General features: G+C 39.1%; 1 protein-coding gene and 1 long non-coding RNA gene across 2 annotated transcripts; one reads left to right on the top strand and one right to left on the bottom strand.

The window, feature by feature from the left end:
• Positions 1 to 3,183: 3,183 nt before the first annotated feature.
• LOC123968958 lies at positions 3,184 to 4,106 on the top strand. Its single transcript, XR_006824586.1, has 3 exons — positions 3,184 to 3,267; positions 3,652 to 3,806; positions 3,924 to 4,106. It is a non-coding gene; the product is annotated as an uncharacterized LOC123968958 (long non-coding RNA).
• An 11,134-nt stretch (positions 4,107 to 15,240) lies between these two features.
• Positions 15,241 to 27,164, bottom strand: rspo1 (R-spondin 1). The gene is made up of 5 exons (XM_046043779.1): positions 26,760 to 27,164; positions 24,439 to 24,633; positions 22,013 to 22,156; positions 20,224 to 20,448; positions 15,241 to 16,308 (listed from the first exon to the last, which is right to left on the bottom strand). Exons 1-5 carry the CDS (start codon positions 26,854 to 26,856, stop codon positions 16,097 to 16,099), a joined length of 873 nt encoding a protein of 290 aa, XP_045899735.1. The 5' UTR covers positions 26,857 to 27,164; the 3' UTR covers positions 15,241 to 16,096.
• Positions 27,165 to 27,768: the final 604 nt, after the last annotated feature.

Here is a 27,768-nt window from a genome sequence, read left to right on the forward strand (position 1 = left end):
GGGGGGTGGCTGGTGGTGGAAGTGGGAGAGAAAATAGTGTGGGAGAGAGAGAGGAGAAAGAAAGATAGGGAGGATGTTCACATCTGGAGTTGCTCCATGGCACTTTCACTGGGGGGTCAGCTCCACACACGGCCCCCTTTGGATTTATTAGAAGGAGGAGGTGGCGGCTCGCAAGAAGGGTCAGAGGATCAGCTGTGGAGATGTTAACCGAATCAAATGGTATATGTACTTATTGATTTAACAAGTTGCCTCCTGTCTCATGGTCTTTCTGATTTTCAGCAACAATATGCTCGCTCACACTCTTTCTTCTTGAATTTGTCCAATGTCTTTGTTATCACTGTCACCCAGAACTAAGTTTACCCAACAGAAGTTCCTGGAAAGCAGGACATGTCTGAGAAAGTATGGCCATTCATTTGAAGTGAGCAAACAGCTGCATAGCTGACTTCTCACACTCTCTTACTAGAGGTTGGTCACTTCACACAACACATGTAAGGCTTACAATGTTGCTGCTAGGCCTAACATTTCACTGATATGTCATCTCATGTCAATGCAAGAATAAACAGTGACTTTTATTTAGGCTCTGAACAGGACAAGACTAACACAAGCAGACCTAGCCGGACTTCATCAGCTATAGTCTATAATCTATAGTTGAGATAACATGTTAGGCTGTCGGCCAGTAATGTAATTTACAATTTCACCAAAAAGACACCCAGGTGAAGTTAACACAATAAACACAGCTCAGCGTATTTTAATCAAAGCTGCACATATGAAAATTTATACTTTATTTAAAATAGAATTTGCAATATCAGCCTCTGCTGAAGGACACTTAGCTTCCTTATTGAGACTACAAGCGTAGCTTTGCATGTCTAACCTTTGTAAAATACACACTGAATCATAAACAGTAGCATGTTGTTGCTATTTAGCATCACAAGTTTTTACAGATTATGTTTCATACCATAGACTGCATATAAAGAAAATAAAAATAAAGTATTTAGATACATTCATACAGACACCATGTTAAAGGATTTGTGGGTTTAAGGTCAGGTCCAACATGTAATTACTACTTGTGGTCATTTGTGGACCAGTATTAGCATTGCCTGTTGCAGCATTTGATAAACAGAACAAACGAAACCTATACTTAATCAATATACAGTATTTTAATGCTTAAAGGAGCTAATGACGTTCAAGCCTCAATCCAAAATTTATTGACTATAGTAGAGAATAAATTTCCATTTACTTTCAATATTAGATTATAAACAAACATTTCTCTGTTCTTTACTACACCATGCACCACCAGGCCTTTAAAAATGACATAAATAAAATTATTACAGTTATAGAAGGACAGTACAGCATGAATCAGTGCTCCTGAATAGGTACTTATAAGGTAGCGCCAACTAAAGTAGAGAAGTGATGGTGATAGAAATGTGTTAATACAGGCTCAGATCCCAAAGGTTTATAGAAAGTTGGCTCCATAAAAACAGCAGTGAGGGATGATTAGCACAGACCCCATCCATATCATTCCCAGATGTCTGCTCTGCCCGTTTTCACCCAGCTGAGTCACTTTTCAGCCTGAGATCAGAATCACTAAACCCCGTTTCAGAGGGAGGTAAATCCCCAGAATGCAAGGTAAAAGTCATTAAAAAAATATCTGTAAAGTGCATTCAGTTTAACAATCTTGGCTCTCTAAGATGTTTTCAAATCTGGAGGATGAAAATACTTCCATTATTGTATGCATCTATCTATTTATGTCCATTCATTTTCAGCTGTCTTACATAACTAATCCGATTGGTATGTAATTTGAAATTATGTTATGTTTACATGTTTAGATTAAATTAAATAGATGTTTATATGTGGCAGAAACCAAATGCAATACCTGTTTGTGAAACAATTAAAGTGTTCCATAAAAGCTTTTTCAAGCAGCCTTCTGAAAACAAAAACAAATCAAATGTCCTTCAGTATGCATCAAACTGCGTTGAGCCTAATTGAACTGATGCCTGATGTGATATAAAGACAGACATCCTGCAGTTTGGCAGGAGCATATGAAGTGTGTCACTTTCAAACTGAAAATGTCAAGAAGCAACTGGGGTCACATGAAATCTATGCTGTGAGGAAATTGTGTGCAGGTATATTGGCAAGGGACACTGACAAGGCAGTAGCAGTAAAGCCTCGTTAAAATTGGGATTAGTTTAAAATAACAGACAACAATAATAGATTTTGTGTTCTTTTCCTACCCTGGCAGTTTTATTGCACCTGCTACATGTCACAGCCCCCTGCTATGAGTCCTGCCCTGTGACAGCTGGTTAAAGAGTGAGTGTGTTTTTATTTATTTTTGCATTTGAGTTGTTTTTGTTCTCATTTTTCTTTCTTTCTTTCTTTCTTTCTCCCTTCTTTTTCTCCGCTAAAAGTGTTTGGGCAGCAAAAACTGGACAAAACCTCACCAAAATTGGCAGGTGGTTTGCAAATTCCAGCCACTACTCAGGCAAAAAAATGGCACTCATAGACCTCCAAGTGGCACTATGACAATGAACTTTACATTTTGGCAATTATCTCAAAAACGGCTTTGTTTAGAGTAAATCTCCTTTCATCATTTTAATCTCTGGATTCATCTGCATCTTTTCTTCAATGGTCTTCTGCTCTAAAAATGTCAAATTATGCGACTTTTTACCACTTTTCTCTAATACCTGTTTTTGCAAACTCTCCCGTACATCCTAGAGAGCTGAAATTTTTTCAGCACATCCGCTGATATGTGAGAAATGTTTGCCTTACTGCAACCTATGGTCAATTCAGAAGTCAGTCACTCTATATTTTTCAGAATGTGCTAATTCAAATAACATCTATATCTCCACAAGTCTTTCTTCAAACGCTACCAAAACACATTCTCTGGATGGCCGATACTGAGTGTTGCAAAGGGTTTTGGATCGGTCAAACAGTGAGTCTACAGTGATATTCAGTATCTTGCCATAACTTGTACAGTATGCACAACAGTTTTTTTTTTGGCTCAGTTTTGGATCACACACCCAAAACCGGCAAAATGATGTGTGATTTTTGTCAGGATTTTCTCACCAACATCTTGACAGTTGTAAGCTTTTTAAGTTTAAACTGACAAAACTATCCAGGTCTGGCACATGTGACATCACTACCTCAACTTGTGAGAAGGTGTGTGGTAACACCCTCTCACCAGTAGCTCAGTCAGTTAGGAACCTACTCTGGTTCAAATCCCCAGCTGACTGAGTCTGACTTGTTGACAATGGGGGTTTTCAGATGAGAGTGAGTTTAAGTTCTCTATTTTATTTGGACCACATGACACTTTCTTCCAATTTTTCTCTGCTAAAAAGTGTTTGTGCAGCTTAAACTTTAAAACTCCTAAACACAGCCTGTTGCAGGTGGGTTGAACAATTCACCCAGTAGTCTGGGTACATATAATGACACTCTGATCTCAAGGTGATGCTGTAAAAATCAAGTTTGCGTTTCCCCAATTATCTCAAAGACTAAATTCTGTTATCACTTTAATCTCTTGAAATCTGCATCTTAATCTCCTCTGAAAATGTCAAATGTTGCATTTTTCATGACTTGCTTGGATCCTGATCATTGCTGCTTGTGGCTATAATTGTTTTTGTCTGTGTTCTTCTCTCTCTCTCTCTCTCCTTTCAGTGGAGTCTGTGGGTGTTACCTGGCTCTCTGGTGTTAGTGTCTTTCCTCACCTGCCACCAATCTCCAATCACAAACTTGACCCAGTTTTCAAATCAAGCTTCCTACAAGAGGAGAGATCAGACATCCAGTCCCTGCCGGTTCATTAAAATTACTTTGTATGTCTTGGCATTGTGGTCTAGCTCTGAAACTATTAGCTACCAGTACTTTTAGTTGTCAGTTGTATTTCTTTTTTTCCTGCCTGCTTCCCTAACCTACAATCTCCCTGTCTCCAGGATCTGCCAACCTGCTCACTCACTGCTCTCACTGAACTAAAACCTCTCACTACAGCTTCTCTTCTGTCCAGCCTTGCCCTACCCCTTGCACTTCTGGATTCAAGCCCATAATTCCCTTGCTCCACTCTTCTGCCTGTTTTTCCCGGTTAACAATGTTGTTGACAATAAATAACCTTAACTGTACCTGATGTTTCCAGTCTACTTCTAGGTTCCTACCTGAGTTCTGACACTAGGAGAGGACAACTTACTCTTACATATTTTGTAATTCTTATTAGTCTGTGAAGTTTTGTGACCTCTGGTAATTCGCAACATAGCTTTGCCCATTAGCAAACTGAGCAGGGCCTTCGTTACAGTAAGCAACAACCCCTGTGTGGATGTGTAGGGCCTTTGTAGCAGTTGGGGAGTACTGTGTCTAAATATTTCTTCTCTTGCAAACTTTTGTTCATTAATTTCACTACATTCTGGATACACCATTGCCTCAGTGCCAAACATCAAGGCAGACATAATGAGAGAAACTTAATCAAGCTTGAACCAGCGGTGTGAGTATTGCAGCAACTTGAGCTCACATCCTGTTTGATGTCTAGACAAGCACACTATTGCATGAATCAGTTATACAATGTTACTGTTCGCATCACAGCCTGCTGTATCCCAAGTACTGCAGGCAATACACCTCATTAGTTTCATTTATCAGGATGCGGTGATGGACATGAATTTGGAATGATTCCTTATACAGGGCAACGTTAAGCACTTGACATATTGTTTATTCATTTCATAATCATCCATTCACAGCATTTTTTTTAGTCCCACTGACTGTCTTCAGACACCTGGTGGAAAAATAATTATGTCAAGAGTGTAACACCTGTTGATTACTGATTGGAAACACACTTGTGGTGAGTGATGGTGTGTGTGTGTATATATATATATATATATATATCGAGGTGTGCCATTTCAGCTTTTTGCTGCTTGAAGTCAATGGAATCAAAACATTGCTGTGAATTAATTATTTTCAAGACAACAATAATTTTAGTTGTTCATATCCTTGATGTGGTTTTGACAGGAGTTTGAACAGTTTGGGGAATTTCCTCCATAGTTTGAGGCAGCACCTCAAACTATGGTGTGCCTTTAGAGCTGTTGAAATAAGATTCCTCATTGAAGAGTCAAGTCGGGGGCAAGTAGACAAATTGCAGTTAACATTCAATATTTAAAATCTCAGTCATAATTTGACTGGTACAACAGCACTAAAAATACATCAACATCCACATCTCTCATCATCATTTTCACTCTATTTCACTCTAACAGTATATCTGGAGTTAATATTTAACAGCTCCTTTCCTGGTTCCTACCAGAGTTCACGCCTTTTATTTTGACTTTCCAACCTTGAGTGAAGTTAATGTTATATTAGTTAGTTATCTGTTTCTTGCAGATAGGTGAGCAAGGGCTGAGTAAGCATTCCTAAGACCATGTTAAATCACTGAAGATGACTCCAAGAAGAAACTACTTATCTGAACTCTTATACATTAGGGGTCCATTGGGAGCTCCATCAGCTGGTGTTTCATAAAACCTTTTTATCAATCCACAATGAGTGTAACTGAGTATGTGAGTCTACAGCTCAGTTGTCAGCACAAAGCCAGTGAGGGGGGCAAGAGATTCCACTAGGCTTATGTTTTGTATGTGAGTCACTCTACGAGTGAGTGCAATAAAACATTGTAGAGACAAGTTTAATTTATGTGGGAATTAAGTGTTGTTCTCTATGTTGTTAAAGGGATTACCTTCTGTCTCGCAATTAAATAGTCTCACTGAGATTTGATTTATTAAAAAAACTCAACAATCAGATATTTAGAGTCACCCTTTTGACCATACAGTGCATAATTACTGGTCAAAGTAGAAATACATTTAGAGTCTAATGGGCAAGAGCTATGAATTTATTTAACAGGCAACAGAGGCAACCTATAGACATTACCTAGCCAAAAAGCACAAATACTGTTCAAACATCAGTTCATGTTAATTCATCAGAAACACAATAGATTTAGTGTTTACAGAGTTTTGACAGAGGAATTACTTTTTGAATATTTTCCATAGTAGAACATAGAGGCTGCCACAGATGAAGACATACATTTCCATGTTTTTTCTTGCTTTCCCCCGGCCTGTATCATTACTCAGTTTAGTGTTAGGTGTTCACTTGATAAAATGCACCCGTCTACCACAGTCATGTCTGTAGCATGTAACCTCAGCAGATGTGGGTTATCCCCAAATGTCTGAGAGACAATTCTCTCATTGGTCATTCAGCATACTTCAGACTACTTAACTTCATGGTTGCTACTGGAGAAGCTGGAAAATGGTGATGCAGAGTCCAAATGAAATTAAGATACACAACATGTCAGTTTGCAGTTTAACAATAAATTCTGAGATGTTTCCATTTGATAAGCTAATGTATGGCAGAGCGTATGAGCAGCAGTTTAAAGAAATATATTGACATGTACTGTTCACTGATAATCTACTCACCTGAACAGTTTTTACAGTTTCACACAATATTGCATAAGACATATTAAGAGGTAACATACATGATCATCAGTAAAAATTTGATCTCTGTGAAAAATCATGTTCTGTTTTTTGGTTGAATATCATACATATTTTGTACTTTTGGACTGATTTTGTTCTGACAATTTTATCGCTAGTATTTTAATATGTGGCATTTATATTTTCTGTTTATTTTTGGTAATTGACAGTTTTTAAAGGATTGCTACACCGACACATTTCTTCTAGCTTAAGTGCTTTCTTGTAGCTGTGTTAGCACTGACAGTGTGCTGCGAAGCCATTGCCTTCTTTTGCACTCATTCAGGCAGAAGTGGAAAGTGAGTTGTAAAAAATATTTTATTTATCGATTTCAGAGCAGCTTTTTACCCCAAGCTATCAGACTTTTAAACTCAAATTCATCCTCAGCACTGCTCCATTGAACATAGTTTAATTCTGTTTTCTATTTTCATAATTGCTTTTGTATGTATATTGTCTGCTGTCAGCAGAAGAGAGTTACAAACTGTGTGTTAGCTCATGAGTTAGACTACTCTACCAGAGCCACTTCCATGAAAGAGTCTTCTTTGTCTTTTCTTGGTGGGGCAAACTGTATTATACTCTTAACACCTGCAGGTTTAGAGAGACCTAGAAAAAGATAAGAATGTAAGTTAACGTGTCATTTCCAGGTCGGTAATTCCCAGAGCAGTGATGAGTAAACAAGAGAGACTCTTTTCATCTACTAGTTATATATTTGTTGTGTTCTTTTGGCCGAAGTACTGTACCACAACATAAAGTAAGACTCCACAGCAGAGCAGCTGTGGAGTCTCTCTGTGTACTGAAGGTCTATGTGCAGTGGATGGAGAAAGGGAAAAACAACAACATACATCTGTGTCCCAAACTGACACTCACAAGGCTGGTGCTTGTTGGCGAGGGTTGGAGTCTGCCTCTGTGGCTTGGCCCAAGCTCTCATCCTCTTCATTCACTCCCATCTGAGGTCAAGGAGTTGTGCTTACTTGTGGGAAGCTCTTATACTGTCTTGTAATGAGCGCTCACAGCAGGAAAACAAGGCCTTGTTTTTCCAGAGTTCAGGGTTGGATGTGTTCACCGCTCTGATCCGACATCCGTTAAAATCCCTCCTTTCCTGAGGATGACTGATAACAAATGCCACTCTGGATGGCATCCTAGTCGGTGTACTATTTAATATTCAAACCGGCAAACCAGACACAACAGTAAATGATCACATACATACTCTATAAAGTAAAATCTACATTGTCCCAAAACACTGCAATCGGGATGATCTCACATATGCAAAAAAGGCAATATGAGCGGACCCCTCGCTTTCACGTTTGACAGAGTACCTTTCCCTGTTGAATACATTAGAGGACCCATAGAATGAGAGCAAATTAATGCCCGCTCACTAAAGCCCCCAACCCCTGCCACGGATATCCTCAGCTTTTGTCTTTAAAAAAATGGAGACATGAAAAAGACAAATAATGAGAGGCATGTGTACAAGGGGCGGGACATCAGTATTTGGATAACCAGCATGCATCCTGAAAAGGGCAGAGGTCCAGGTTTGTTTTAGTATAGACACAATTAGCATAAATGACAAATTGATCCTGGTTATGTCCACAAAGAAAAGTTTTTCTACATTTTTACTCCCTTGTACTTCATCTCCAAACCAGTGTTTAAAATTAGATGCCAAAATTTTACATATTTATTTTTACCAATAAATTCTACAAGAAAAGTTTGTGTTAGAAAATCACCTCATGCTCATAAATAGGCAGTAAATGTTCTGTATATTTAGGCCATTATCCAGTATGCATTGTTACTTGGATTTAACACCCACACTGCCTTTCACACATTCTACAGTGTAAAATGTGTTAGGACACACTGTTTGTTTGTTCTGCTGCCTTTTTCTCCCTCCCTATACATTTTTACACTTTTAAGGCTTTGATGTGGTTTTGGAACTAAAACAGTCTATTAATGTGGGAGTTTAGGCATGTGATAAATTCTTATAAAGCAATTTAGACTTGGACATCCTCGGACCACATGAGTGTTAGTCACATCTATTGTGTGACTGGTTTTGAGCTTTGTTCTTAGTAATTGCTCTGGCAAAAAACATAAAACATATAATGCTAGAAATGTACAGTATGTAGTAAAGGCTTCTTCTTTGTTCCTGAAGAGGAACGCACTTTGTGTCAGCAAATTATTATCTTAGCTTACATCTTTCTTGCTCTTTCAGCTTGGTTTGAGATATTTGTTTACTTTTAATGCTTGGAGATGAATATATTGATTTTGAAACAAGAAATCTTGGAGGCTCAAAACTAAATTTTGGCAGAAATATTGAATGAGAGAAACAAACAAAGATTTGTCCCTGACAAGACCTTGTTTCTGGTTATGATGTTTTTCATACTTTAGTTTTTGCCTTTCACCCAACATTGAGGTTCAGTTGTGCAGATGTTTGAAGATTCAACTTGTCAGTGGGTGAAAAGAAGGTAATGGCAACAGCTGAGCTTCGTTCACAGTTCAGTGATTCTCTAGTGATTGTTAGGAAAGAATACAGCAGTCTCAATCAGACCAAGAGTGAGGCAGATGAAAGATGGATCAAATGAGCCAAAGCTGTTGACGGGAAACGAAAAACCTCTTGATTACTTTTCTGCTTCAGTGGGATTGAAGGTTGTCAATGAAAACATTTAGACCTGAGGATGTGTTTGAATCAGCATGTGTTTATAAAAAAGATGAAATTAATTAAGGGTAAAGGGTAAAATAGCAGTTTGCTGAGCATGCTTGTTTTATTTAATGATCTCAAAATAGGATAATATTCCTGCAGTTACATTGCTTTCCATCTTTGAGCATCCCGGTGTAACTACAGTCCTTTGCTGTGGGCAGCTGAGCAGCTCATTGGAACAGTTGTTCGTAAATGAGATGTTTGGAATGTTTGAGGAGTGGATTGACCATGATTGACTGTAATTCAAAACATCAAGAAGATTTAGCATTGGAAAAAAAGCAGGTAAGCTTCTCCAGCTCTTTGTGGCGGAGTGATCAGAATCTGAGTTTAGTGTAAAAAAGAGAACTTGTACAAAAGTTGGATTTTGATTGCAAAAGAGAACAGTGAGTACTTAGAGCTTGGAAACTAGTGATTATACATTTGATATCACTCATTTGAAGGGATTTCTACTTGGACATGTTTATTAATGTTGTAAATATCCTGAAATAATAGAGTAGATCTAGGTAAACAGATTTCCTAAATTTCTACATAACCTCTAAAGGCATGTGTAGAATGATGTTCAGGCTAGAAAAGGACACCAGCAGAAGCCATCATAAAAATATAACGTTTTGTAACAGTTTTGTTTGTGACTAAATTTGATTGATGTACTGGAAAAAAGAAAAATAAATAGATAAACACATTCTTTGTAAAACATAGAGACTAAGCATAAAATACGGGTCATTCCCAGTACAGTGATGGACTGTAACAACAAAGTTTGTTATGGTTGAATTCATTGTTATCCCCTCTTTTATTGTTTTTGTCTTTGCGGCTCTTTGTCCCTGTCCAAAAACTTTTCGAACTCTCTTGGCAAGCCTCTGGAAAAGATTTGTCCAAATTGTACATGACATTTACTATGATCTCATGAATAATACAGCTAACCAAACATCAATTTCAGATGACAATGCCTGTCTCTCCATATATCAGTAAACAAAAGCTAATTTGTTGGATAAGTGTTTAATGTGTTCATGACTCCCTCTTGTGGTTATTGCAGTTGTATACCACCATAAATGCACCATAATCTATATGTTATTGTGTAAATAATATAAAATTAAATGGAGGTGAAATGTTACCTAGTTCTGCCACGAACATCTCTACCTACACAGTGAACCAATCCATTTGGATACATTGATGTAAAGATTTTTTGCAGTTGTGCTGAAACATAAATAGTACTACAATTTGCATGCAATGACCCGAGTTCTTAAAAAAAAACATATCATATGAAAGAAGGGTGTTATTATTATAAATTTGTTGAAAACAACAAAGATTTCAGAGTTTTTCTCTTTTTTCTCTCTCTCTCTCTCACACACACTCACACACACACACACACACATGCACACACTCGTTTGTTCCTCAATCCCTGTGGGGCCATCTCATTAATATAATGCTTACCCTAATCTCAACCATCACAACTATACTCCTAACCCCTAACCTTAACCCTTACACTAACACTGTCCTAATTGTAACTCAAAAAGCAGTCTCTACCTGTGGGGACCTTAATATTTGTCCCCACGGTGACACGTGTCCCCATTGGTTTGTGTGCATTTTGGTTAAAGTCCCCAACGGGATATAAAAACACCTTAACTCAGCTAGACATTTTAGGTTTCTCCCATGCAGTACTGATTAATTCCAAAAGGGGGCAGCACATACCAAGTATCACATTTCTTCTCCTGTACCAGGAGTCTCTGACCGTTTCCTCAGCCTAAGGCACATTTGTGTTAAATTAAACTCTTTATAACAATTAAGACTCATTAAACAAATTGCATGTCCCATGCATATCCTGGGTTTCCACTTGCTTATTATGAAAAGAATTGCTTTATACATCATTATTTCTCCCTGGGAAATCCTACTGTTTATATTTCTTTCTGCAGTAAGCGTCAAGCATAGAGTCAGCTACAAACCCTACAGATGATTGTGAAAAAAATTCAGTGAATCTCTCAAGGACAATTGAACTTTTGGCATTGAACACTGAACCCTAGTTTTCCAAATTTGCACTAACTACACCACCCTGATGCCTCATGTAAGAGCCATATTGACACTGATAATGGTCCTTTAAGTATTCAGGTGATGACGTCACCGCCCTTTAAGCAGACTAGGTTAAGCAGCCCAAGGAGCTACACAGTTTTTGACCATACATACATACATACATACATACAGAGAGTCTTGTAACTTTGTTGAACAGAAGTTACTGCCTCCGAAGGTTCCTGTGTGTCAAGCTTAAAAGCCAAGAGGACTACTTAATAGTGGTGGTACAGTGCATTGAGAAAGATTGCCGCTACACCTCATTTATGATTTCCATTTCAAGTGACATTACTACGCCTTTAAACTATCATCAGATGTAGATTTCTTTTTCTCACAAAGAGTGCTGGCTTCGTCAAAACATGAAATAGTTTCGTTATTGTGATTTAGCAGCCCTACTTTTACAGATGTCTGTTGCCGATCAAACATGCCAGGCTGTCAGTGTTGATGTACAATTCTTTGGAATATTTTAGAATCGAAGAGGACATTTTCTCTTTGTAGATTTCCAGATTCAACCTCTCAGATGTTGAGCCATAGAGAGAGGATGGTTGTGGAGCTTTAGAGATGGAAATTATCATGGATCAGTGGGATTGCTGACAGAACATCTCCAAAGGCTAATCTTAAAAGAGCTGGAAGCCACTACACTGGGAGGAAAGAGTCCAGTAGATGCTGCTGGCAGTCACTGCTGACTCAAATAGAGACTCCAGTGGCCTCATGTACCCCAGACCTCTTTTTCACCTGGCTGATGACTATTTGACTATGAATATTTTAGGGAGATTTCTGCAAGAATTATGTCACTGATGCTGTGCATTATAAAGGAACTCAAAAAATGGAACAATGAATTGAAATCAGAGTAATACTTTAAAAGGTCAGGTCAACCAAAAATAACAGTTTTCCATTTATATAGGTCAATGGTGGTAAATGGAATTATAATTTATCATATTTAGATATTTGTATATCTGAACAGCAACATGTCTTTCCAGAAACATGTCCCTGTTACTTTAAATAATGCACAGACCTTGCTGTAGACAGTTGCCAGTATTTGCTAAATTTAAAAAGAAATAGATCCTTGAAAACTTTAGAGTGAGGTCTGTGGATTATCCTGAGTAAGTGGTACATAATTTCTGGAAAATGATGTTGTAGCCAAAGCTTTGCTGAACAAAATCAGCATTTACCTTCCATGTTTTCTTTGTTTTCTATGCAGCAGTTATGTCCTGGACGATATTCTCTTTTGGTGGATGATAAAGGCAACCTTGAAACTTGATCATCTCAACTCAAATGTCCACTTACTATTTTCACAACTTTCAACAACATCTTTCAGTTGATGTTCCACACTTAAGTCACACAATAACACCTGAGCCAGCTCCATTCTCTGATGAAAACTGTAAAATGCAGATGCAAAGCCTGAAAAAGCTAGTAAATTTAACTTTTGAGTTGAGATTATTTTGACTCATAAACAATGAACAGCATTAGAAAACATGAATTAATTAGATTTAGTTGTAGTCTTGTGGTAACCTTAGTATTTAAAGACTGCCACTCAATTAGACAGTGGTATCTGATTTTGGGTTTTGGGATATTGTTGGTACCATTTTGTTAACAGTCAAGTCAACTTGACATGGACTGGGTGTTCTCTATTGACGCGATGCACTCCCTGGGCTCTGATTTAAAGGCCAAACTAAAGTAATGAAATCATTCAGTGTTATGGATCTTGGCAAATCAAGGTCACCCATATACTCCAAAGATTTACCATTCATTTCTCTTGGAAAACACAGGAGTTGGGAACAAGAGAGTAAAAAAAGAGAGAGTGGGAGGTGAGGGAGGCAGGGTAAGAATTTATGGTCAGGAAGACCGATGAATGTGTAATTTACCGTGCATACTCTACCATTCCCCCTGCCCTCCCTTTTGGTAATGAGAAACGGCTGTTTTGTTGTGGGGCCAAGGCATGGTATACCCCCTCCCTACTGGCTATGACACACCATTAGTTTTTATTTCTGTCTCTGCTTTTATGACCTCTGCCCAGGCGCCAGCCTTTGGCTGGTGATCGGGACAATCACACCATCTAGGTTCTTCCACCTCCCAAGATGGCCTCCTGTAGCCTGAAGAAGGCCATACTATAACTAATGAGAGCTCTTGACTGGGGGTAGATAGCATCATACTCCCATTTGATTCTTTTGTGATTCTTTGAGGTTTTGATTGATTGTCTTTGCCTATAAATTTACGAAGGCAGGCCTGCTGTCAAATATCTCACAAAGTTGTCAAAATAGTCTTGACTGACTGAGACTTTCTTCTCTTGTCATGTGTTTGCTTAGTCTGTGAATAATTACTGTTAGTGTTTAATCAATGACAGATGAATGATTAAATTATTATGATCGTTCCTGTTAATTTGGGTCTTCATTAGATGGTTTTGGCTATTATTCTGTTGGTTATGTAACTGTACTACTTTACAACTACTTGTTAAGTATTTGCTGACATCTGCAAACATGGTAACATTGCTACAATGAAATCTGCAAAAACATGAGAAACAAATCAGACTGGCTTGGAAATTTATCCAGATTATCTAAACTACTTTATTTGGAGGTAAAACTGCAAATGAGTGCATCTAAAATGTAATCTAATTTATTTTATAGTACTTTTGTTTAATTTCACTTTATTTGCATAATTACAGTATTTATGTATTTTAGATTAGTTTGTTTGATGCTGTGCCCTTGCCCTTTGATGTCATCCTTCTCCTGTATTATTATCATTATTTTAACACTGTGTGGTGAAGGCAATTTTCCACAATAAAGTGCGTAACTAACTGAATTAATGATTTTATTAGATGTTTGAAAAACACATAACACTGCACTGCAGTCATTATACTGTACATCAAAAATCACAGAGGGTGAAAACACAATAAAGCCTGAAGGGTTATTTCCATTGTGGTCCTCTATTTTATAAGTAGCTAAAGTTTATTGTCTACCTTTGTTTTGTTTGTTATTTTTCTTTCAAAAAGTCTGGCTAACCATTGGGTTTGTTTAAAACCTGTATGATTGCATAACTCCTTTCTTGCACCATCAGGCTCACTGACTTTCCAGATCACAGCTATTAACTTAGCAAGAGCAATGTTATGATAACCGATAGAAATATAGCCAAAAATATGAAAAATGAGTTATAGGATAACAAAATTATCCACAACATAGTAAAGTCTTCATAAAATGTGTCCTTATGTGTAAAATGTATCATACTGTACATGAAGACATAAAGTGTACCACTGGTATAGAATACCATACGAGAACTTTATATAAATAAACGGTGAATCAATTGCAGAGAAATATACAAAAGTCATTCTAACTGAAATCAAACAAGCTAATGTCAAAATCAGTGTATGGATTAAGTTTCATCAACTTCATCTGAACTTTATTTAAGCTTTCACAGAATAAGCTATACATGATGGTACTAATACTTCTTATGTTTGATGATAAACACAGTTTGACATATTCAGTATCACAATCCATAATATGAATGAATAATGTAGTGTGTAACTTCTCCTGAAACTAATATTTGTGTAAAGCAAACAGACCCATGGAAAACATTCTAGGAAAAACATTTTTCTCTGTATCTGCAATGTTATGAAGCCTGCTTTTGGAGTATAAATGTGTAAAATGCTATGATTGTTCTGCAACTTGAGCAGTAGGAAACATTATAGTTGTGCAAAATCTTCAGACCCTGTTGCAAACAGACATGATTACTGAGCAGCTGATGATTTGATGGCTTATATAATAATCAGTGGCTTGTAGTTACTGCATATTCGATATATCACCGTGCATTTACATTTCCCTCATATTGTTTTCCAGACCCTATTCCTTAAATCTATGAGACCAATACTAACACACGTGTACAAACTTCTAAGTTCCATCGACAAAAAACTTGATTCTATGTGCAGACATGCATTCAAAGTACAGAAACACCCACACTTTTGGTAGAGACAAACACACACACACACACACACACACACACACTTGCATGCACAAAGGCACACACAAGCAAATACTCATGTTTTTATTCCTCATTTTCTGTGCAGAGCTATTTTCTGATACAAACACCAATGTTTAATTTGAAACAAACAACTAAGCTATCAAATGGCAAAAGTTTGTGTCAAGACACCAGAGGAGGATATGAGCTGAGCACCCAGTAATCCTCCTCTACCTCTTCTCTTAGGCTTGTTTTGTAATAGATCCCCTCGTCAAAATAATATATCGAAGACCTTCTTTCCTCAACAACCACAAATGATTTCCAGTGCCTTTCTCTTTGTTTCATCTCACAATATGATATAAAGGTACAAAGACTTAATACTATTCATTGTCTTTACATAACATACAGCGGCTGTTGAGAAAATCCATCTGCCACCTCTCACAAACATGAAAACAAATGAAGAACAGATTGTGATTTCAATCGCACTGGAACAAAATACATCATAGACCAGAGGAGACTGAAGAGAGCCTTCATTCATTATCAGACATCCAGCTTTAATGCTGCATTTGAAACAGGAATCTGTTCTTAGTTCAAGAAATGACATAGGTCGGTTCATTACACGAACTGTGTCGAAGCACAATCTTCAATGTGGCTTTGCAGTCCAACAGTGATCCCTCACAGTGGAATGAAAATCAACAAGTCTTTCTGAGTATCACTAAGACACCAGTATCTTCCAGATATGTTCATCTATTCAAAAAGCTCGGAGGAGCCTTTTGCGTTGCAGCAATCCTCCAGTTCTCTTTGCATCTTCAACAATGCATAGCAGCATTTATCCATTCCTTCATCACTTTGATATTTGCCTATGGCAGATGCTGCTGGGTGAGGCATGTCTGTTTTTCTCTCAGCCCCATCCAGCAGATGATGGAGTTTAGGAGACAGAGCTGGTTGTGATGCTGGAAACAGTGGTGGTCCTGCTCTGACTTTTTCTCCTCTTCCCTTCTCCACCTCCTCCTCCACCTCCTCCTCCTCCACCTCCACCTCCACCTCCACCTCTACTGCCATCTTTGCCGTCTCGTCCTCGCCCGTGTGCACTGTCCCTCCTGTTAGGATCATCTTGTCGGTCTCCCTTAGTCTTCCTCTCTGAAATGAGAATGCATCGAAAAGATGATTAATGGGTTATACTATGTCTCAAATAAACTCTTGAAAGATGTCATCATCGGATGTTGTATGAAGAAGTGCCTCTGCTTAGCTAGAGGCGTGTTTTGGATCAGGACTTGTGGTTGTGTGGTTTTTAATACAGGCAAAACAGGTGTAAACCAAGCACATTCGAATTATTCATACATGCCAACATGACGCAATGTTTAGCCATATTAGTCATTCGGTTCACCACTTTGGTCTGGAATGAAATATCTAAACAACTGTTGGATCAATTGCCGTGACATTTTGCAGAGACATCCAAGTCATTTTGGTGATCCTCTGACTTTTCCTGTAGGACTGCCATGAATGTTCACATTTGTTGTATTGAGCAAAATATCTTGGCAACTATTATATGGATTCCCTAGGAAGTTGGTACAGACATTCATGTTCCCCTCAGGAAGAATCGTAATAACTTTGTGATATATTGGTGATGCCTTAACCTTTCCTCAAGGGCCACCATCGGGTCATAATTCTAATGTGTCCAGTACTTTGGTTTATGACCAAATACCTGAAAAATGAATGACCTTTCCATCAGCCTTTACTGAACTTTGTGTTTAGTGCTAAATGTGAATTGTGATGTGTCATTCTGATACACCAAATTAATATGGTGGACTTTAAATTAATATGTTGGACCTTATACCTATTAAACATCAGTGTGTTAGCATTGTCACAGTGAGCATTCTAACATGCTGACATTAGCATTTAGCTCAAAGCACTGCTGTGCCTAAGTAAAGCCTCACAGAGCTGCTAGAATGACTGCAGACTCTAAGGCTTGTTACTTTCTGTTTCAACAGTTAATCGCTTAGTACTCCCCAGGTTGGTACTCATGCATTAGGATTCACAGCTGGCACACATTTAAGAGTATAATTGCACTCTAAATACAAACATCCATCACAGTGTGGTTAATGTCCACACTGAGAGGAAAGAGCTTGGCTCTGCTGCTGATTTTAAAATGGAGCACATGTATAGACTGTAAGAGCACTCAGGACAGTCAAGTGACACAATTTTCTGTCACATAAATCACTCTAAAATCACCTCTGGCCTAATGAGTTAACCACTGTCAAGGGCCCAATAATGGCCCATAAGTACATGAAGAACTGACACAAAGTGGAAATGGACATTGGGTCTAGTGTCAGATGGCTATGGTTTAGGCAACACTCAAAATTATTATTATTCAGTTTTGTATATCTGAGAGAGTGTAGCTATGGTGGAGGATGCTTGTTATAAACTTGTGCATTAAGAGTCTCTGCACATCCTGGAAAATGAGTGAACACATGCCAAGGGCTGGACAGTGTTCACTATGCAGTTGACAATAGCAGGGTTTATGGCGCCACCATGTTTGTCTACTGCTATGCAGTAATAACTGTAGGTCTGTGTTTATTTCCCTACCAGCATTTTCAAACTTGTCATACAAACAGTTTTGATTCTTTGGTTTAAGTGCAAAGTTAAGAAAAGTCTATCAAAAACATGTTTCTACACCGCCAGTGAAAATCATTATACGGTGATGAAGTAGAGTTGTAGTTGAATGTGGACAGACCTAACACAAAAACATTTATTCACCGCAGACCCATGCAGAGTCACAATTGCTTTGGACTCAACTGAAAACTAGAAGGCTCAATCCCACACAGTAGTGCGCAAACAACTCATCTTCAAGAGCCATTAGTGCCAAAATCATGAAAACAATACTGACGTTATTTGGTGAGTTGGCTCAATTCATATAAGACGATTTTATGTCCAGAATGTTCATCATTTATGTGTTGTCCTGAAATAACATAAATAAATATTCATATTTCTAAAGTTTTATGAGGTACATTCAAACAAGAACTTAATATTGAGCAGTCATAGTTTCAATTTATATCAATGAGGCACAATGAACGAGAGCGAAGCCTGAGTGAAGTAACGGGTCCACACACACACTCTGCAGCATCTGAGCTGATGTGCTTACTGTGTAAGGACTTAATTACATCTCTAACAAATCACTAATGGAGCCAAGAGAGGGGGGACTCCATCAGTTTATGACAGCCCTGATTGTACATCCTCCCCATCCAAGCTAAACAATTTTGCCTGACAAATGCAATAACACATCCAGAAAATTCTGTTTTCGCGTGAGACCCTTTTGTGGAGCTTCAGGAAAAGGGGAAAAAAATTGCAGCCAAATCAACACAAAGCGTGAGATCTGCAGGCCACTAAATCACTAATGTTATACAATGTCTGCCCCCTGTGTTTTATATAGCCAGCCTGCCAGCCAACTCCCACAGATTAATCCACAGCTGTGCTCTTTTTGCAGTGAGTGAGATTACCCACATGAACTGGTTTACCGGAGTCATGGTACCATTACCCATGAATTACCTCACAGAGGAAAAATCATTCCTATGCAGCTCATAAAAAAGAATTTAGCAGCAAAATAGAGGAAAAACTGAACTTAAAATCTACTTAACATCAACAGTTTCACAATCCACAAAGCTTGTATGACTCATCACTTGTCAGGTGACACCAGACGTTATCCTTGGCTTTCTGGTATGACCTACCTACACATAGCAGTTTTCATAGGGTAGTTTATAATATTTTACTGTTAATTATTCTTCTGAACTCAAGGCTAAAATTCTCTACAGGATTCAGGTGTCATAGAGAGTAAATTTGCTTCTTATTTCTGAAATGATGCTGTCACATGCCCTAAAAGAGCAGTTTCAGAGTAGAGGATGGTGCCTGAATATGCAAACCTCCTCCATGTTTACTCACATATATCCAGGGATATCATCTGTTACATGTTGCAACATCTGTACAGTTGCCAACACTGTGCAAATATTGTTATGCAATGTTGCTGCTGTGCCCGAAATCCCCTAAGCGTGCCATCGTCCAATAAAGGCTTTAAATATTGCTCGTTTACAGTTCTCTTAGTCCTTGTAAATAAGTGTAAGTTTCCAACTTTGATTAGCATAATGCACATTATGCAAAACAGTATTAGTATATGGTGACATTTAGAGACAAATAAATTTGCTAATGACTCTTCATTAGCAATAATCCCTTTGCAACCCTAGCTTGGATTAACTGTTAAACAGCTCTGTTTTATTTCTGTGTTTAATAAAGTTTATCATCCCAGCACCACTGCTGGTAAATTTTTTCATTATTTGCCTCACTACTAAGGACAAAATTTTTACCAAACAAATAAGCAGGATCATTGCTATTTTGTTGCACTTTTATCCAATAAACTCTGGACCAATTGGTTAGATCCATCATTATCAAATTAGCTGATCTGTCAGCTAAGTAGCCTTAGCTGCAAATGAGGCCAAGCACGACTAACAAGCTGTTATGAAAGTTGATAATGGCCATTTACTGGTGAGAATGACTGTTAACCTGCAGGAGAACAAGCTGCTGTGTGGATGATAAGAGCCCAAGCAAACATGTCATGGCCATGTAAACCTCATGCTTCAATGGTCTTCAGAACAAATAGCTCTTTCTAGCTCTGATCCATGTCCAGCTTTGCAGTGCGTAATGCCCGCCCTTCATCTGTTTGGCTCGTAGATGTAGTTTATTGTTTACATGCTGAGAAGTCAAGAGATTCTGTATCCTTTTGTGAACTGAGCCAAACCAAACCCAATCAACACACTGCGGGTCACAGACACACTGGCGGGAATATAAGCCTTTGGATGTTGCGTAATGGTTCCATCAGTCACCATATTAACTGGTAGAGACATTTCATGAAGCACATGGACTAGTGGAGTATGGTACATCGTAATCTGAGTACTGCCATCTGATTATAACCATTATTTATTGTACCTTTAAATTAGAAGTGCTTACTATAAATAATTTCCTCTTCAATGTATCTGTTAATGTAATTTTATATGTGTTTATATTTACCTCTCACACAGGGCGCCTTGGTCACAACACACTTCCTTCTCTCTGTCTGTGGAGCACAGGTCTGTGGGGGTGCAAAGGCCTGGGAGGTGTCTGAGCTGTGGACCTGTGGAAGGGGCCCGCGAAACCGAGACTGTGAGCCTTTCTTAAATCCACATGTTTTGTTCTTCTTCATACAGGAACCCCATTGGCTCCACTCGCCAAGTTCGCATTCTGCAGTACGCTGACCTGAGTAAAAAATGGGACAGAGACTAAGGTAGTGATTCAATGGTCAACGGCTCCAACATTTCACGTTTGTCACTTCCTGTCTGCTTTTTTACAGCTCAGCAGTTTCAACAAATGAGAATTTACAAATCCGAAAGTAATTTCTTTTTGTTTTGTTTTTTCACTTTTTTAGAGGGACAGATGAAGACAGTTGCTATGAAACTGACAAATCATATGAATATTAAAGCAACATTATGTATTATTTTTATCTTAATATAACAGCTTTCATTTTGATGGTACACTGACTTATAATAGGTTGAAAGGAGACTCTGTCATTGCCACTCTGTGCTTGCTGCGCTAGTTACTGCACTTGCTACTGCACACCGACTCTTCAGTAAGCTATCAGAAGAATCAGAGCTGAAAGGATGCAGGACAGATGTCAAGCTGGTCTTCTTTCTGTTGGACTAGTAAATAATAACTTATTAGCAGGCTTGCTATCTCTTGTTTGATGTTTTGCTGTGTTAGCAAAGTTGTCGACTAGCTATAAATCTCAAGTTGATGTTAGCAAAATTACTAGATAACACACTCAGACATCTGCAAACGTTACTGTAAGCGCTCTTGAGTCAGTTGCTTTCTGGCTTTGTTGGCTAGCTTGCCACCCAAGTTTCAAGCAACCTTATACTGCTGCAGGTGGAGAGCGGCGCCACAGCCGGGCGAGCATGCAACATAACAGGGCTTAGCAGCCTCTATAAACATAACGTTAGCAGAGGCGAATAAACAGAGGATGTTGACGGAGGAAGCTGAGAAAAGAAAAAGAGAGTGACCAAGCAAGAGGCTGCTGGATGTTGGCAAGAGATTTTTGAAATAAAAGGCTGCAAAACAGACACCAAGCTGGCATTCTTTCTGTATACACACTTATACTAGTAAGTAATACTGTTATGTCTTGTGTTGTCACACTTTCTTGATGTTTGGCTGTGTTAGCAATGCTGGCGATTTGTTAGTTTTTGATCATAATGTAACTGTAACAAATACACGTGTACAGCTGTCCTTTTTACAACATCAGTGAATTGCACTCTGAAATTTTAGGGGTGCCAAATTCCACAAGAAGCCACATCTTACATAATGTTGCTTTATGCATACTGCACTCATGACAAAGGCTAGTTTTTATGTTCAAGTTTATAGTCTTGGTGGACCAGCAGGGTCAACTTAAAACAACAACTAATCCCAAAAAGTCTGTTCAAGCCTCTAGGTCACAGTGTGCCAAGATTCCTGGGTTTCATTGTTAATGCTGTTGTTTGTAACTTATGACAGAAGTATTTTCAACAACAAAAAGTAAGGAGAACAAGAACAGAAGGGAAAGTTCAAGAGAATTTGTGATTTTTACTTCCAGTTTTCCAGGTGAGACAACATAGATGGCTATTCAGATGAAGTGATAATAATGGTTGGGTCAACATGTGGGTCACATTTTGTGCTGCTTCAGTAAGTGAAAGGCACTGAAACAATATGTTAAGATTCATTACAGGAGCGCTAATAGATACTATGGATAAAGTTTGAAATGAGTAAACGGTTAAGATTAAAGGTCACTCACCGATACACTCCATGGTCTCATTGGCGGTGTGCTGGTCTGGAGGGCAGCTGACATAACATCGTCCACTGTGTGAATACATGCCCTCCTTACATTTTGTGCAAAAATTGCGATTAAAACACGCTTCACAGTTGTCTATTTTACATTCTGAAAGACACAGGGGAGACAAAAAGAGAGGATATAATCAGTTAAAAACACATTGACTCTGGTGATGTGGTGTTTTCATTTTATTGACTTCAAATTTTTGTTCTTGTTCTGGAAAATTTCTAGTGGAACTAGAAACCTCTATTCTTTTAATAGAATATTCATTGCATTGTTTTTGCAGGGAGAAAAGAAAATGGTTCTCCAGAGAGAGGACAAGAGGAACTTGAATTTTATTTCCTCTGAGAGATTTATTAGTGATTTAACAACAAGGGGTCTATGTAGGGGGAGTAACACTCTTTTCTTAAAAACACATGCACCACAGGCCATGTTTTTTGGAAAGCGGGTGTGAAGCTTCAGTGGGTTTCTCATGAGTGAGTTGCTCCACACCTCACACTCATTAAAATCTTTAACTCTCCAGTCAAACAAACAACTTCTTGAAATTTGGGTAATTGCAAACACAGGAGGATAAAGACCAGAAATCTTAAATAATAAAAATGATCTTAAAAGACTCCAAAAGGCTTTGCTTCCATCTTGAATGGCAATTCCTTACCCCCTTAAAAAAAACAGTGAAGAGAAAGAGGGAAATCTGTAAATTCCTGTCATTATTTCTATATGGCACATTCAGATCTAGACTTGATTGCATGTGTGCTAAACCTAAGAATGTCTATTCTGCAGCTGGCCTGATGCCAAGGTTCAGAATATGATCTAAGGCTGAATCCACACTGGGATCTTAATATTGTTAATGTTGCCTCCTGCTCCCAATTACTATTTTTAAGCCAAACAAACAGCTAAATTTGACAGCACTGATGTTTGTAGCCCTATAATGTAAGACAAATGTTGCTAACAAGACATTCTGGGATGGCAAATATAAAGTCTGATGATTGGATAGTAACCCAGCTTAGCCACTGAGAGCCACCGAAAAGAATTTGCATAGGAAATTCAGCCCTTTCTGCAACGAACCAGGACAGTGAAAGAATTCTGCAACACATGGGATTGAATTTGTTGCAAGTTTTCCAATATTTGGATAAGAAAATTACAATTTTGGAAATAATTCAAATTGTGTCATTTGCATTGCTGCAACAACCCTCACAAGAAAAATTATATCTATAGATATAGATACAGATAAAGATAAAATCTATTTATGGCTTGTGGGTGTAGCTGCCCACCAACATCTACACCTACAACTACCTTGAAGCCACATGAGGAAATACTTTGAATTATTATTGAGATAATAAATCTTTTACTGTGCAAAGAATAATCAGTAGTAATTCTAGACACGCTCAGATTCAAATAAACCTTTTACGTAACTACTTCAGAGACTATAAATACAGACTGTATTTTGATAGGTAGTAAGGGTGTATTAGAATAAAATATGTGTAAAAGTGAATGCATAATAAACATGGATTGTGGCCTGGCATGAACCCTGCACATGAAGGCCAAATATAAAACACAGAAATCCTTTAAAAACAGGAAACAACAATGCATTAGAAATGTTTTTGCTGGGATTTTGTTCTGTTTGTTCTGTCCTGTTTTTTCTGCACATGCCTAAGGGGAAACAGACGACAGAGACTGGTAAAGTCTGTCGTCTGTCGTCTGTACAGGACTGGTGCCACCAGAACCAACTACATAAGTATGGTAAGTACTGTGAATGTGACCACCCTTTCACCCATATTCCAAATGAGCCAAACCTGCCTTTACCCAATGAATACCTTCAATACAAAATTCTACTGACTTTACTCCAGTGGCTACGTTTGCACCGTTTTCCACAGGGATAAGTAGCACCAACAGAAGGATTTCATCAAGTGGTATATTTATTTATTACACTTGCATCTTGTTAGTGTGCTTTCAATTATAAGGGGATACATTTTATTCACTCTCAAACATGAAAAATAGTATCAAAGACTGGTTAAAAAGATGAAGCAATGTGAAAGGACATAAAAGACATAGGAGGATCTTTTTTAAACACAAACTGGCAGTGTAGCAAAGTGGAGATATAAGATAAGCAGAGGGATACTCAGTTCCTCCAAATATCATTATTGTACATTAACAGGAGACGATGAGCCAAAAACTAAACAGATCGTTTACACTTTTGCAAGGTTGCTTTGACATCAGTTGTGTGAATTTTTACAGAGTGGGCTTTTACCAACAACTTAGCTCGAGCCTACATGTATTTGAAAGAGTCCAAATGCATATCGACAAATCTAATGTGCCCACGGATTCTGTTGGTGCACTGTGGACTTGAAATGTTCCTTGGTCAAGAGTGTACAACACAAAGTAAAACTCACGGGTGCATCTGTTGTTGCCTTCTGGGTTCCTCATGCCAAAGTATCCCATGGGGCAGGAGGCGAGGCAGACGCCTATCTGACGGATGTCATTGCGCTCCAAGAAGATGAAGAGCTTGGGCTTGCATTTAATGCAGCCATTATACTCAGAGCATCTTTCACAGCCTTTGGGGCAAGATGGTGGCCCCTCAGTACTAACTGTGGAAACGTAAACAGAGACAAAGGATAAGTCAGGTTGAGGTAGGCAACAGAACAGCATGGTGTATCATCACATAAGACGCTGACATTTCCAGCCAGATATGATTTTTTAATGAGGAATGAGGGCATTGGTCAGCATTCTGCCTATGAGAATATCAGGGAACTTTAACATTTTGCTGGCATCTCCACAGATGCAGCCATAAACCTGCCTGCACTTCATCACTCCAGCAAGCAGGGGTTAATGTTTGCAGCTTAATCTAACCGGAGGCCAGGCCAAATGTCTTTGTTTGAACAATTACTCACTGTTTACTTCAAACTTCTTGCCGGAGATCCTTTACAGATTTTCTTTTGGAGAAACCTGGGTAATTGGGGCTGACTGCCAACCAAGAGCCAGTCAAAATCAGTCAACTTGCACCCCACACATCTGCCACTGGGGTCAGTCACAAATGATCTGGGCATCAGAAAACTGCAAAGGTGACAGACATGGCTGAGAATTGAACACTGCCGGTGTTTTACCAAACAGCAAGTATCCTCCGTCCTAAGTCTGAAAATGCGCTGTAGATGCATTTACACTTCACTTCCTTGTAATCCCAGACTGTCATTAATCCAATTCCCTCTTCTTCCAAAAAGGAAAAGGTACATAAGCAGTAATATAAATAATTTCTAGGAAAAGTGTGTCAAAGTGCACATCCTTTTTCTGGGTGCCATTCAGACACAAAACCCCAGTCATCTGAGCTGATTTAAAATTCCGCTCTGTATCCGCTCTAAATATACATACTTTGACACAGCAGTCTTCCCAGAGATAAGTCGGATGGTAAAGGTGTTAAAAGGGTTCTCCCATGAACAGACTACCCCATATGTGAGTAACAGTAACCTGAAATGCAGCAATTAAAGCCAGGTTTTAGTGCTCACCATGACTAATAACGAAAAAAGTAATAATTTCACTGGGGAGTAACCACTGTAGACTCTGGTAGGGTGAAAAAGTTTTTGCTGTCGTGAAGAGCAATATGAACTTCTCTCCTCTCTGATGGTTTCAGTTTGATCTTTGCATGACACTGAATTCATTCAGAGAGGGACCACAGAAAGGCCACAGAGAAGAAAACAAGTCCCTCTGTTGTCAACTATTTGCCTTCCAGGAGGGATGGTCTAGGAACACACTGAATCTGATGACATTGACGACATAGAAGCTGTAAATCAGAGGTGTAAACAGCAGACCCCTTCCATATCTGAGGGCAAAAGCCTCAACTGACTCTGGACTGTGATGCTGTAGAGGGCGCTGATGTATATGGTGAGTGACCCAAATCCTTCTGTCCTCATTAAAATGGCACATGACAAACTGTGACAGCATATGAGGTCATTGTGCATCTACATGAGTGTATATACAGCAAAAGTTTTTAACACACAAATAACATGATTTTCTTTCTCTCCAGCTTGTGTGATTTCAATAACACCATCTGTTACTGTGGCCAGTCATGGTATTATATGAGTTCTGGTTCACAGAGGTTGGGGTTGAGTCTGGCATTGGCTGAAAGCTCCTTGTGTGTAAAGGAAGAATTATTTCAAAGCTGACAGGAACACCAGCACTGAGGCTCTGAGGCCAGAGATATACTGCAAGTCGGCCTGAGCACCATCTCTATGGTTACGTGAGGTCAGAAAAATGCTTACAACAACACCGGCAACATGGTCAAATTGAAAGCTTAGAACTGTCAGGTACCCATTCCATTATGTGCCCACAGAGCACAGAGAGAGAGAGAGAGAGAGAGAGAGAGAGAGAGAGAGAGAGACACATACACACACACACACACACAAAGAGTGATGGCTTGGAGGAGGAATCCATCAAAGCCCCCTCTATAAACAATCTTAATACCCATAAAGGTTTTACATAAACTGAGAGAGGCGTAATCTTAAAAGGAGGAAGAAAGAAGAACCATTCAGGGAAACACTGAACCTAACATAACTCGCCTAGGAAAAACAAACAGGAATGATGAGAAAATAAACAAAATGTTATCTTTACTTTGCTTGTTAAATGTTTATAAGACATCCACCAGTGTGACTCAGACGACAAAAACGAAAGGCAGAAGAAGGAAGAAAAAGGAGATCAAACCAAGCTGAGAAAGAGAACTCACCCCGTCTCTGCCTTCTTGCCTTGTGGAGCTTGAGAGAATCGCTGTGACCCATGGAGCTGAGGAAGACCATTGCCAGTACCACCAGTCCCTGACGCATAGTCCCTGTTGCCTTCCCGGCCACGCAGGGTCCCCCCCTGCGACCAGATGGATCAGGTGGGGGGGAGGGGGGGGGGGGGCTTCCTCTGCGGGACAGGTGGATCCCTCTGCTGCTGGGACGGACGATCCCTCCTCTCTCCTGTGACACTGCTCTCTTTCTCTGTCTGTGTCTCCTTTCCCCCCCTCTGTCTCTCGATATCTTTCACTCTAGAGGCTGCTGCGTCTGCAAGTCTGTGTAGTGGAGGGTGATGCTGCGGTTGCAAGTCCAAACAAGCCCGAGGCACAACAAGCCATCAGCTGGTAGTAGAAATGGCAAAGGGTGTAGACAGAGCAGGGTGGAAGGGGTGGGGTGGGGGTGGGGTGGGGGTGGGGTAGGGAGGTGGGGGGTGGGGTGGGTGGCGGATAGGGGTTGCACGGAGGACGAAGAGGAGGACAGAATGGGGAAGAGATTGTTGAACTTCTGGTGGTTCAACCCATGAAGCTTGGGGTGTGCTGGCAGGGAAGCAGGGAACTCACTGTTTGAGGAGGGTTGGCTGTCCGCGAGTGCCTGAGCTCACAAGCATGTGTCTTTTTAAAGATGCTCTAAGGAGGCACTAAAACAGCTTGCGGACTGAAATAAGTTGGATACAACACATCTGCTTGTACCTAGACCTGCGGAGGAAAAAGGGGGCAGAGAAGACAGATTGAGAACACTTTGAGGGGAAGGGTCATCACAGATATATGTAAACTAAGATTAAAGGAACACTTCAGCATTTTGGGTAATGTGTATGATATATGTAAAGCTACAGTCAGTTGTATAATATAATATAGTAGTAAAATATAAGTATGATACATACTTTTACTCCTTAACATCAGGAATCTCTATAATCAGAAGAACTAAACTAATAACTGGCTAATTCAAATGATCAGTCGT

The sequence above is a fragment of the Micropterus dolomieu genome, linkage group LG03 (assembly GCF_021292245.1).
Source record: "Micropterus dolomieu isolate WLL.071019.BEF.003 ecotype Adirondacks linkage group LG03, ASM2129224v1, whole genome shotgun sequence".
Lineage (NCBI taxonomy): Eukaryota > Metazoa > Chordata > Actinopteri > Centrarchiformes > Centrarchidae > Micropterus > Micropterus dolomieu.

Excerpts from the sequence above, each read along its gene's own strand:
- rspo1 (XM_046043779.1), bottom strand. The coding sequence starts at position 26,856 with ATGCGTCAGGGACTGGTGGTACTGGCAATGGTCTTCCTCAGCTCCATG. Across the intron at positions 24,634-26,759 it reads GGCAAGAAGGCAGAGACGGG|TTAGTACTGAGGGGCCACCA; the intron begins GTGAGTTCTCTT and ends ACGTTTCCACAG. Across the intron at positions 20,449-22,012 it reads TGAGACCATGGAGTGTATCG|GTCAGCGTACTGCAGAATGC; the intron begins GTGAGTGACCTT and ends TTTTTTACTCAG.